The 12,826-nt window shown below is 37.9% G+C and overlaps 1 protein-coding gene across 2 annotated transcripts in view; it reads left to right on the forward strand.

The window, feature by feature from the left end:
- The window catches only part of THSD4 (thrombospondin type 1 domain containing 4), a 244,824-nt gene that overhangs the window by 135,712 nt on the left and 96,286 nt on the right, over positions 1-12,826 (forward strand). Inside the window, exon 1 of one of the 2 annotated variants that reach the window (XM_021532026.3) lies at positions 12,156-12,395. The exons of the other annotated variant lie outside the window; for it this stretch is intronic. Within the exon in view, the coding sequence (XP_021387701.1) occupies positions 12,324-12,395 (72 nt within the window). The 5' untranslated portion in view covers positions 12,156-12,323. Of the gene's footprint in view, positions 1-12,155; positions 12,396-12,826 lie in introns of those variants that run through there. 2 annotated transcript variants of the gene reach the window in all.

Below are 12,826 nucleotides of genomic sequence, written 5' to 3' on the forward strand. Positions count from 1 at the left end.
TTGGCAGGGAATAGCATGATCATAGCCTAGATGGGGAATTGTGGATGTGTCCTGTATTTTTCTCCATGATGAAAGGAATCGTCTGTGGCTTCTGCACAGATTGAAAGGCAGTGATTGAAAGTGTTGGGGTGGTAGGACAGATGTACTGAAGGGCCTAACTGGTAATCTTCTAAAATACCCTCAGAAGCTGATTATGCTCTGCCTAATAATACATAGAATAGGTGATCTTGCATCTAAAAAACTTTTATCTTCTTAAATATATTATCCTTCTAGATATGGATATGAGAATATTTACCAAAACTAAGCATAGTATCTGACTTTGAATCCTTCACGGTTAAAGTTTTTAAGAGTAAATTAAAAAGTCAAGTTTTTTTCCTAGAAAGAAAGGTTACCAACTTGAAATCCAATCTTTACTAAGCACATTCTTTAGTGTTTCTATGTTGCAAAAAAAATCTTGATAAGTTATATTGCATGTCCTAAGAATGAGATTTTAAAAGCTTTTTTAAGACAAATGCCTATTATTCTGTAGTAATACTTCATAATAAATATTCTCATTCAAAGAATAGTGCTTGATTTAATTCTTTGTCTATTTTGGCTTTGGATGAGTAGTCACTAGGGTTCCATGGCAGACTGAATTTGTTTAATGCCATTTACTGCCACATTTTAGCCTGTGTACTAAATTATTGTCTTGATCCACTTGCACATAATGTGTTTTGGAATTTGAAACATTACATATTTTGTATGAATTAGACTTCTGGTCTAACATATTGTGCAGAATTTTGCAATCCAAACTTTTATCTATGAAATCTTTCATAAGAAAGAAGAATATCAGTTCTTTATAGTAAAAGTAAAAAAGAGAAAAATCTGTGTGTCATATTAGTAAAATGAATGAAATGGTTACTGAGCCTGAAAGAGAAGCAGTTTCCAATCAACCCCACCTTTTCTGATTAAATATAAATTAACTAAGGCACTATAAAACAGCTACTTACTTTGCAAGATCGAGAGAAAAAAATATATCACAGACCCAGCAGTTCAAAACATTATTTAGATATTTGTGGTTAAGAACAGATGCTGAAAACATTATCATTGCACTTTATTTGGTGTTTTCTTGGAAAGAGATAAAATGACCATACTTAATTGTAAACTTGCTTCTAAAACAAGTAACGACAAATATGCAAACTTAAATAGACAAAACGGCCAGTGTGGAAATGATGGCTGGATTTGTTTTCTTATTTGTCACTGGGGGAATTTTTTTATCTGTGTGTGCCTTCATTCTCCATGCAGCTGTCCAACATCATGGCAAAACCCAAAAAACTACAAGTGGACAAAAAAGTAAAGATGAGATATATATATTTTTTTTTTCAAAATTCTTAGTTTTGTCATTGTTTTGGATGCTTGCACAAATCCCTTGACAGTATATCTAAACCAGCAGTGGTAAATGGTTTGCAAAACACATGTGAAAAAGGCAAATCAAATATAAACCAGCTATGCTCCCAATGGGCTAGCAGGGTTCTAACACTGATACCCCAGGCAAATAAGTACCTGCTGAGTACTATGAGTATTATGGCATTGGACATGATCTAGCATATGGAGCTGTACCTAAAAATAAGTGATATATTCATTGAGCAGTAGCTCATTGTGAAAAAATCTTCATTGTGAGGAAATCTGAAACATTGTTGGAAAATTATTTGAGATATGCTCCACACAAATATGAAATTATCATATTGAAGAGATTTAGAACTGTGTAGGAAATCTTCCAAAGGAAATCTTCCTTCCACAATGAAGGAATTTTCTGTGAGTTTTATTCACTTGATTCTTGTTGGAATTCTGATTGTTTTCCAGCCATGTGATGGTGTTGGCTGCACAGATGTGCTTTTACAACCAGATTTCTTAAGCAGTCTGATTTTATGTCTCTCCACGGGCCTTTAAGATTAGAACTGGTATTATTGCTAGCTTTAACCCACGTAGACAGTCTGAGTATGGGGATAAAGTAATCAGCACCATTTGTGTCTTTCAAAATGCACATGGAGAATGTTTCCTCACTTCTTTTGTTCTAGGTGACCTTTTAAGAAGTAATTTTTTTCTTTGTGTTCCTACTGGAGTTATTTCTATACTACTGGAATTATTTCTACATTTATTTATACCTTGTTACCAACAAACAGTGTTTCCAGATTTTGTGCCATTGTTTAGAGATTTTACACTGTAAAATTAAAACTGAAGCCTTTATATACACACACACACACTTGTTTTAATATACCAAGGTGTAATAGTTATATATAACTGCTGACAGATAAAATGGCATGCTAAGTGACTTCTTAAGAAAAGTTTTCAGAGTACCAAAAAACTTCATGCAATCATTTATATAGTAGAGAAGTGAATTTGCCTGCATTTAGACACGTTGTTTGTCCAATGAGAAAATCTGGCAGTACTGAATTTGTTTCATGTATGGAGTCAGCAAGGGAAATTTCAGGTTAAATTATACTGGATGTGCTCTGGGTACTCAGAGACTCATCATCTTTTTATTCAGGTATTTATCAGTTTGTGAGTTGCTAATCCAGTAGTAAATGAAATATTTGAGACACAAGGATGCATAATTATTTTAAGATGCTCCTTATCTAGTTTGAGCTGCATATGAATTTTCAGAATTCATACACATGCCATTTAGCTGAAGATTTAACATAATCTGTAGCTATATGGTTCCAATTTCCTGTGTAGCAGAAATCAGCCACGCAGAACTGGTCATTTTCAGAAATGGTATGTGTACTTGAAAGACACCTAGAAAAACTGAATGAAGTCTGCTCTAGCTGTGTGCTTCCCAAGCTTTTAAGCATGTGGGACCACTGTCCAGATAGCTGGAAGACTACACTTGCACTGAAGGTTCACTTGCTTCTAATGGGCAGCATGTGTTTAATAGGATTACTTTGAAAGCAAGCACATTTATAAGATAAACTATCCACAGAATCTACTGTATAAACAATTAGATTCTCTAGATTTTTTTTATCAAGGCAATAAAGATGTGCAGTTTCTATTTATTTAGAAAGAGTTTATTCAATGTTATACATTATAGATCTGCAGAGAAAGAGAAGCCTTGTTCTAGCACTGCAGCTATGCTTCTAATTTGTACCTAATTTGCACCAGCAGTGTAACTGATCTGCTGGTGCTGTGTGTTTTTGACCTGGCGTGGACCCCCAGTGATGAAAAATGAGCCTTTAGCCTACTAACAGGGTAGATTTTGACCTAGGCTGGTGTTAATTCTTTTAATTTGCAATGCATTAGAGGCAGGCAGTATGCTAAGATCAGACAGTCCTGTTGGTAGAGGTGGTGAATTGGGAAGATGGAATCAAACAGAATATGGAGAGATTTTTGGGAAGGAATAACTGCATCTTGGACTCAGGAGTTTAGTAACTGGATGGAAAAAGTTGAGATGTGCTTGCTGCTCAAAGCGTAGGCTACAGTACTATGAGATTAGTTCTCTCTGCTCAGTTCAGGTAACTTGGGATGTGTAATGAAATTACTTTGGAAACCTTCTTCCTCTTTCTTCTTGTATTTGGATTCTGGATGCGTGTTGCATCCAGTGTATTTTGACCAGCATTGCAGTTAAATCCCAAGTTTTCTGTGAAACATATACATTTCCTCTGGCAACTAAACAGTTATTTTCCTTTTTGTTTTTCTATCAGAATAGGGTGGAAGCTTGGTATTCCTATAAACTATCAAAAATGCAATACATCATGATACAAGTCTTCCAAGATTCTTTCTATTCATCCTTTGGATCTTAATCTGTGATTTAGTACCTCTGTGACATCAGAGAACAGAGGTGCCTGTGCTGTAGGTTTGTCCTTGGCTCTGGTTCTCCAGCTGTATGACTTCTGCTGGGATGTTGACTTTCTTTTGCTCTGTGGAATGCTGCTCAAGTCCTGTCCCCTCATTAGTCTGTGTGATACGTACAGTACTGACTCCTTATTGGTTACCTCTGTTTCAAGATTGTTGTTCAAGATTGTATCTGCTGCCAGATACAGTCTCCTACCTTCTTCCTTTTGCTTCGTTGATTTCTGCTTCTGCTGGCCCTCTATACACATGGCTAGAAAAGTGAATTTTGGCCTGGACACAGATGTTCAGGGCTCTGACCAGCCTCAGCTTGGTGCTCACACAGGCTACCTCAGCAGCCACATTTAAATTCAGCCCTGGGCCTCCAGTCCCAGTTTGAGCTGCCTGGGAGGCAGCCTCAGTGTGGCTCAGCCTCAGTCCTGTGTGCCCTGGCCAAAATCCTGCTGGTCTGCAGCCTGCTCCATGGACTGGCTGCTTGGCTTGGCCCTGGGCCTGCCTTGGCACTACAGACTTGTTTGACCCTGGACCTGCCCTCCCTGGATCTGCCTGTCTCTGACTTGCAGTGGCAGTGGGGAGTCCTGGCCAGTGAAAGCACCTGCCTTGCTTCCCTTGTTGGAGCTTGACACCTGACTCCCCATCCCTTTAGGGAGCTGCTGTCACTGCTGTCACTGCTCCCTGACAGTTTTTGAAGGTGGCTGATACTGTTTTATTGCTTTAGGAAAGTAGAAAGCATGAAAAATACTGGCCAGCTTTTGCAGAGCTTTCTCTTCATCTTTAGTTGGCAGGAGGTGATGCTCTTTTCTTCAAAAGTAGATTTTACCATAATGTTTTTTACACAGCTCTTATCTGCATATTGGCCTAGCATGTGTTACACTTGATCCACTCCTGGGAAGGACTCACAGTGATCTTCAAAGTTCTGGTTTCTTCTGTCTCAAAGAATATCATTAATGCTTTGAGAATTTTTACCACTGTAGAAGATGACTGGTCAGGGAATGTATATGCAGGAAAAGATGTTCTACTAGGGCTTCATCCTCTGAAAGAATTTCAGGAAAGTTTCCAAGCAAAACTGAAAATTACTATTGCATTCACAATCCTACCTGGTTAGTTTTCTCTTGGAGACGCTTGTTCCCATCAGTTTATGATGGCATGTTTAAGGTAGCTGTGGTTTGCCAGCCGGACACTTGGGAAAATGGGAGTTGCCACTAACATCTAATTTCCAAGCTTTTCGTTCTGGATCTCAAGAGGCTTTCCTTTATAATTCTGTTCTCACAGGAGGATGTATGGAGTAGGTTGTGGCATATTGTGTTATGCCATTCGGTATTTTTTTTTTGTACTTTTCTGTTTATTTGATTTTATAGTTAAAACAAGTATACTTACATGATCCATATCTTTAAATTACTTTCTACATGTAGAATTAGAAGAATCAACCTTTATGCCTCATGAAGAAGTGAAAGATTTGAAAATACCCTGATTCAAACTCATATTTAGATTGTTTTACCTAGGAGGAGGCTTACTGTCCCCAGGAAATAGATATGTATTATTTGTATGATTTATAATTAATTTTATATAGTTACAGATTATTTAGAATTTTTCATGGGGATTGATTCAATTTTTTTAATGGACCAACAGATTTAGTCTAATTTCTTATTTTAGGTAAAATATCCAAATATAGCACTGGTACCAAGTATAGGTTTATTCCAGGTTTGTGGCAGTTGCAAAGGAATGGGTTCTAATATTTTAAAGGGTAAGGTCTGCTTTTCCTTTGGGTTCTACTTTTAGTGGCTGCTCATTTGCCACACTTCAACAGGAAACACAGATCCAAATGCCTTATGTGAAACTTGGGTGATGAGAGGTAATTTTCTAGAAATATGTGTCACTTTTTTTCATGCATATAGAAAAGGAGATTAAATAGGATCCATCAAAGAGCTCTCTTCCTTTTGGTTTCATGACTCTTGTGTATAGGAAGAATAATGTTGAATAATATGTTATGAAAATACTTAAGAAAATATTATCAAAGTTTAAGTGTGAGGAGAAACAGATTATGGTACTAAAATATTAATGCCTTATTAGGAAAACAAAGACATTGATTAACAAATTCAGAAATAAGAATTTTTGCCACAAGATGAATGGTAGTCATAAAAATTCGAAGTTCAAATAATGGTGTCCACTTGTTCTGTAGTCAAAATGTTGTGTTTGTCAAAGGAAGGAATGCCTCATAAATGTCATCTTATTCTCCTTGCACTATGCAACTACTGTCTGGGGAGGCAAAGAGGTGCTCTGAGAACCTGGGATATAAACCAGAATTCTATCATCAAAATAGAAAATTGGAATATGGCCATGAAAAATACACATTCTAGCCCAGCCCTGGGCAGGTGATAACCAAAGGTCCTATCCTCCCTCTAGCACATTGTAAGGCCAGAAAGGGGAGAGGCATAATAGATTCAGTAGCAAAGAAAAGATTCAAGATGATAAATCAATTTGAGGTTAATATTCAGCTCTTTGAAGTTGGACTTTCTTAGTAAAGTCTGGCTTTGTAATCAAAAGTTTTAGCTTTAGGAAGTCAAGAGCAGGGAGAAGAGGGAGGAAATGCTCAGATTTCCTTTTAAGGGTTTGAGTGTAGTTTAAAGCACTGTGCAGTGCCAGTACCATGGCAGTAAGAGGAGAAAATGGGATGGTCATGAAGGTAACTTGTTATTATGGAAGCAACTGACAACTTCCACTGCTGTAACCTATGCTGGGTTGACCTAGGCATAGACCAATGTTTGACACTTGCTTTGTAATGCTGTTCTCGTAGGATGTTGTAATACCTTTATAACAGTGTGTACTTTCTAAACTGATCTCTATTTCCTCACAAAAGAGAAAGAACAAGGTGAAAAACAGAGAAGTGAAACTTGGAGTGACTTTAGATTACAAACAAGTGGAAAAATGAGGATTGTGCAGTTTAGGAAGGGAAATAAGCAGGAACAGAAGTTGGAAAGTTGCCCAAAAAAAGTATCAGTCAGAACACAAAGTGACTGTATGGAATAATTGATTACAAACTCTTTAAAGAGCATTTATGCACAGCAACACTTTGTCTTTTCCATAACTGTAAAGTGGAATAAAAAAATTATTAGACATACAGATTGAGAAGTAAATCTCCAGCTTCATTATATGAAGTAGCAGCAGGAGACATGCTGCTCCACGCCGTGGAGTATTCTGGTAGCCAAACAATATTTCAGTTTTAGGGACATGGCTATCCCCTTAAATACTTATTTTGTACAAGAAATTGTGTGAAGTCAGCTGCTTTTCTAACAAAACACTTGAGCAAAAGGGTACAAATAAAAGCTGTGAGTTACTTGAGAAAGTGTTGGTATTTCATATACTAAATGGAGTTAAAACTTCAACCAAGAGAGAATGCTGAGGTGCAGTGGAATATGTGTGCGGGTCTGGAACTTGTTTCCTCCAAGGTGCTGCACGTCTGGGCTTCAATGCACAGGGCTCCATGTACTTAACCCCCAGGCTGCAATCATAGCTCACCCTTTGCCTTCCTCCCCAAGCTGTGTGGGTTTGGTTTTGTTCAGTAGCATCCATAAAAGTCCAGGTCCTTCTTGTACCTATTGTGATTTCATCTGCTGAAATCCAGATTCAGTGTGATCATGGCTCTTCCAAAAGGACTGCAATAGCAAGAACTGCTTTAGGTGTAGAAGGCAGAGGATAGGAGAGTATCTCTTGCCCTCTTTCATCACCCTGTCTCCCAGGGAAATGCAGAAACCAGGGGAGTGGATGTATACACCTTTGCAGGGATAAAGAAATCCCTCAGTGCTTCAGCTGTAGCATTTCCTGAATCCAAGAAGGTAGGGTAGGGAAAGGCATTTTTCTGTCTCCATCCTTCTCAAGTACACTGGGTTTTTTTCAAGTAAAACACATTCTTTCTGCAGTCTAAATTATCTGTTTGGTCAAGCACACATAATGTGGCAAGGGACTTCTTTATTTCAAGTGTTTAACATAAACATTATTTTTAAAATAAAATAACCTCATAAAAGAAATTTTGAGTAAAATGTTATGGCCAGTGTCTTTCAGTAGTTCAGGCTAAAGCATAGTGGTAATTTATTTTAACCTTAATACATCTGAATAATTAATTCAGAAAGGAATTCTTCCTGGAAAAATGAGATGAGGTAATCATTGGAAATGCCTATCTGACAGCAATAAATATGGCAGCCATCTTTACACATGACTTCATCAACATAAAAATTTTCTCCCTTCCTTCTTTTTTTAAAGTAACCTGTAGATCATCAACTGGAAAAAAAATGACCAATTAAAATAAAACCAAAGCATACAAGATTTTCCACTTGATTATGTAATTTGTATTGAATTTCTTGTACATTCAGCCTTTTTCCTCCTCTGTTAAATTTTGACATGAAATACTGAAATAAAAAGCTAACACCTTTTCTTAAATAGTAGTAGAATATGCAGTATCTACTGCTTTTCCTGTTAGTAATTCCTGGAAGATGGTGTCTGTCCAAAGCAAATGAATGCTATTTTAAATACTTGTTTTAAGAAACAGTTAAAGGACTTGTTGGTTATGCTGCAGCAGCAAATTTGTTTTGGCCTTCATCTTACTTTTAAATAGTTCTTTGGTTTAGGTGTGTCAGCTGAGCTGGCATTGATTCAGTGGCATTGATGTTGCACCTGTAGTGACAAAACATGAATTAGAGTAATTATTTTCACTTGTATGCAAAATGCACAGAAATTGTCATTGTCTCATTCTAAAGTAACTCAGTCTGAAATATGTAGTCATCCTCCATGTTATCTTGCTTTAAGAATTTGAGAGATAAACTCTACAAACATTGAGGCTATAGGAAGTAGAAGTCTTTAAAAGCTTGTTTTGACTCGTGTTTTGCCTATTATTACTTTTATATTAGGAATTTGGTCAACTTTCTAAGCTAATATACCTTTAGCAGAAAGAGTAGAGGTGATACTTTTGAGAAGTTTAACAAACTTGTCCTCTTTGAAATTCAGGTACCATTGCCTCAGGAGGAAGGTAGTAAGCAAACTTCATAAACTAATCAATATTTACAAACCCTTTGAGACTGACAGCTAATTTTTTCAGAGATGAATGTCAGTACTTTCTTAATAAGAACTTTACAATCCAAAGGTTCTTTTCTTGTTTTGTGTATTTTTATTTCTGAGAATAAGAGATAGGAACTTTTCCCCAAAACATTGTGATGGCTTTTTCTGGTTTTGGTTTTTGTTTTTCTTTTTTTAAACTATAATCTCAATTATACACCTAAAATAGATATGCTATTATTTTGCTATGTTTCTAAGTAATAGTGTTTTTATGTTGAAATTACTGACATCTTATTTCTTACATTTTACTGTTGCAAGGTATTTTGGTCTCTCTATCTGCTGCTGCACAACTTCATATCTGAAATAGCTCATCAGTCATAAGCTGATTTTTTCTGTTGCCCCAGTACTTTTGTAATCTCCAGTGTAGTGATTGTTGAGGTTTGCAGAAAAGTCTTGATCATGGCTGCAGCAGTGGAAGTTGTGCATGGTGTTAAGTTTCAATTTGCTCTGTGCTGCAAAGCAAGGCTGCACTTGTGCCTATGGACCAGCACAATTTCATCCAGTTCAGTGGGATAAAGCTTGAAGGCACAGGAGCGTGTATAAGCAGATCTCTTGTCTTAACATGGAGAACAGTGCACCAGCTTCTGAAATTCAGGGAATTCTGCCTGTATTTTTCATAGAGGGAAAATGAAATGCATATGGAAAGAATTAGTTATATGACTTATTAAATGGGAATGTTAGTACAGTTTTCTGTGTTCAGAAATTCATCCTAAGTTAGATTTCAGTTCAGTTAGACTTTAGTAAGATTATTCATTATTTGCAGAAAATACAGTGCTCTGGGGAATGATCAACAGAAAGGAGACTAAAATCACAGGCACTCTTCATTTCCTTAAATTTGCTTTTCTGCCTGCCCTTAAAGAAGAAAAGATGGGCAATATTGTGCCCATGCTATGTATTATTCAGAAAAACAAATTCACTTTGTGAAGAACAGCAAAGCAAGACAGAGTTTAATTTTATGGAAGCAGTGGTCAATCTGCATGGAGGAGTTTTCATCATTGGAGCTTCTGTTATACACTGCAATCTGAAATGGTGTGTACTTTTAAAACTTTTTCAAGCCCTGAATCTATTTTAAGAGTATCATAGTTGCAGCTCTTCTATTGGAAGTGTTTTGAACTCCAGTTTAGTTGGCAGTTTGCTCACTTTCCTTTTTCCTTTTGTGGTACATCTAGATATTTCAGAAAAATATGGAAGGACAGATTGGCTTCCTGACAGGGTTTTGATGGAAAATTTCCTTAAGTTTATTCAGCTTTACATTTTTATTCTCAAGACTTTGCCATAGGCAACCAGTGTACAAAGTACCTGTAATGGCAGCTCTGCATTTAGCTGTCAGCACCATGGTATAATCTGCAAACGTTCAACTTGCCTTAAAAGGGGAGAAAATACTTCTTTACTGTAGGTCTTGAAGGGAGGTGTTGTATTTGTGAGAACAACATAGTAATGGAGAGCTCTCAATTGTTTTTGTCAGAAAGTACCATTGAGTGTCAAGTTTTCAGAAGCTGCAGATTTGGGCTGTCAGTCACCATTCTTAAGAGTCCCCAGCTGACCCCTGTGGTCATTCAGATCACTGGGGAGAGCCACTCTTGAGGTCCATACTGAAACTCTCATTCTGGCTCCTGAATGTTCTGAAGCTTGCACTCCTTCCTCAAGGGGAGTCACCTGAAGAGGATTCCATTGGGAGCCCAGTCCTGGCCAGCCTGCATTGCAGGGCCTCCTCCCTATCCTCCCTGGTGTGCCTTCGCTGAGCATGGTGCTCGCAGGTACTGCAGTGGTGCTGCCACCACCACAGCACTGCAAAGCTTTGTATCAGAAGGGGAAGAAAGGTGTGACCTGTGAAAGGTGGTCTTCTGATCTGAGAGATAAAAATGAGCAGGGTTTTCTGGAGGTGCTGAACAAACACAGCATTGTGAGGTTAGGCAGGAGAAGGTGGGATCTTTATGGGCAATAGTGGGAGTCTGTAAAAGGAAAGAACTGAGAGGGAAGATGTACAGTGGCAATCATGTCTAATTAACAGAGGTCAGATTTTGCCTTGCTTGAGAACCAGATATCCAAATGCAAATAGAACAGAATTTGGACTTTTCAGCAGTAGTGCGAATGCTAATTTTCTATACTGCTTTGGGAGTTTGACTGTATTTAATTGCAGCTCTGAGGAAGACTATTTTATCTTTCACCTCTCATAGTAGAGGAAAAGACAGGTTGGTAAAACTAGTTTAAAAATAGCCTGAGGAGGCTGACATACTCAGCTGTGTATACAAAGTTCACCAAATTACAAAAAGAAATATAATACTTAATAATGGTGTTCTTCTCAATTTCACCACCTTTTTTACTTCCTGCCTCCTAAAATTTCGAGATATTTTCAAGTACCTGTATTGTGAGTTCAAGTGGTTTACTGTCTGACATATGAGACCAGGTTATTCTTGGGTCATATTTTTGAGATATCCCCTGGAACCATATGGATAAGAGCTATGTATTTACATGAAAGATGAGAATATAGTGTGGTTTTTTGAATTTAGGAGTTGGAACTTTAAGAAAGGCTTGCGATACTGCTTGCTTAGTCAAAGCAGATTATTTGATGGGTTGGATCATTATAAATCAAAATTTCTTTTCTTCAGCTATAATATACAAATGAAAGAGAGACTACATCCATAGCCTACTCCAGGATTATTCTAAAGAAAGGAGGTCCATTTCAAGAAGCAGTTGTGATGTTCTAGAGAGTGAATGGGCACCTGGGTTCCCCTGGGCTGTTGCCCTGGGGCAGGGATGAGAGGCAGCAGGTTCTGACAGATAAGGCAGGATCAGGCCGTTCAGGTTGCAGGACTGTGCTGGTGTAGGTGCTGGTGTAGGTTGCTTCCTGGTTAGATTTTAATTTGTGATTTATTTATTATAAACTTGTTAATAAAAGGAGGTGCTGTACCTTTAAGTAGCACATACCGTCTAACCATCAACAGGCATCTCTTGCAGCAGCTTTAGCCTGTTTCTCCAATCATGCCTGCCTAAGTCAATAACGCTTTGCCAAAGCTCCTCGTGCATTAAAGGTTACCGTTTAGCTTGTTCCATGAATCACAGCAGATGCATAACTTGGCAGTGACCATTTCTGTCCCTCCCCTTCTTCGCTTCATACTGACTGCAGCCCCCCAGCTCAGGACTGGCCGAGCCCCCTCCCCCAGCAGGGAGAAGTCATTACATGAAGAGATCAACTTACCAGTTGTCTTCAGAGCAGTGGCTGAGAGCAAAGCTCCTGGTCGGACCGTGAGTGCGAGAGAAAGGGGGAGAGGGAGACAGACTCGTACCTACAAGAGCTCAGGGCTGTGATCCTGAGACACAAGTGCATCTGCTAGCTGTTAGTACTTGGCAGAGGGTTTGCTCCTCCAGGGTAGCTCTAACTTTGGGTAATAATGTTTGTCAGCTACCTGATACTAACGTTGCTCTGCTTTCAAACAGCAATGTTAGCAAGACCTGGGGGTGAGGTAAGCAAAGTACAATATCTTGTCAAAAATAGTCTTGTCACAATTGCATTTTTCTTCGTGTCTGTTAAGATGGACTGTGGATGATTTTTATGCTGTTAGACATTTTAGAATTGTGTTGTGTTGTTTAAAAAGCTTTTGCTTTGGTTTAGTTTTGGGGGTTTGTTTTGTTTGGGGGATTTTTGTTTGCTTTTTTGCTTTGGGTCTGTTTTTTTTTTCCTTTTTTCCTTTGCAAAAGCCAAAAGGTACTAAAGGAGAATAATCTGAAACTTAACTTCTCTGGATTTGATATACAATACGCTTTCTATGAGAGATGACTAATTTGTGAATTTTTCTTTACTAACATACAGAGAAATATGATACTCTGCAGCAGTAGATGGTATTGTTTTGTTCATATTTTCTGCAAAAATGTGTGTTAGAGAAAAAGTTTTTGC

Source organism: Lonchura striata, chromosome 11 (assembly GCF_046129695.1).
Source record: "Lonchura striata isolate bLonStr1 chromosome 11, bLonStr1.mat, whole genome shotgun sequence".
Lineage (NCBI taxonomy): Eukaryota > Metazoa > Chordata > Aves > Passeriformes > Estrildidae > Lonchura > Lonchura striata.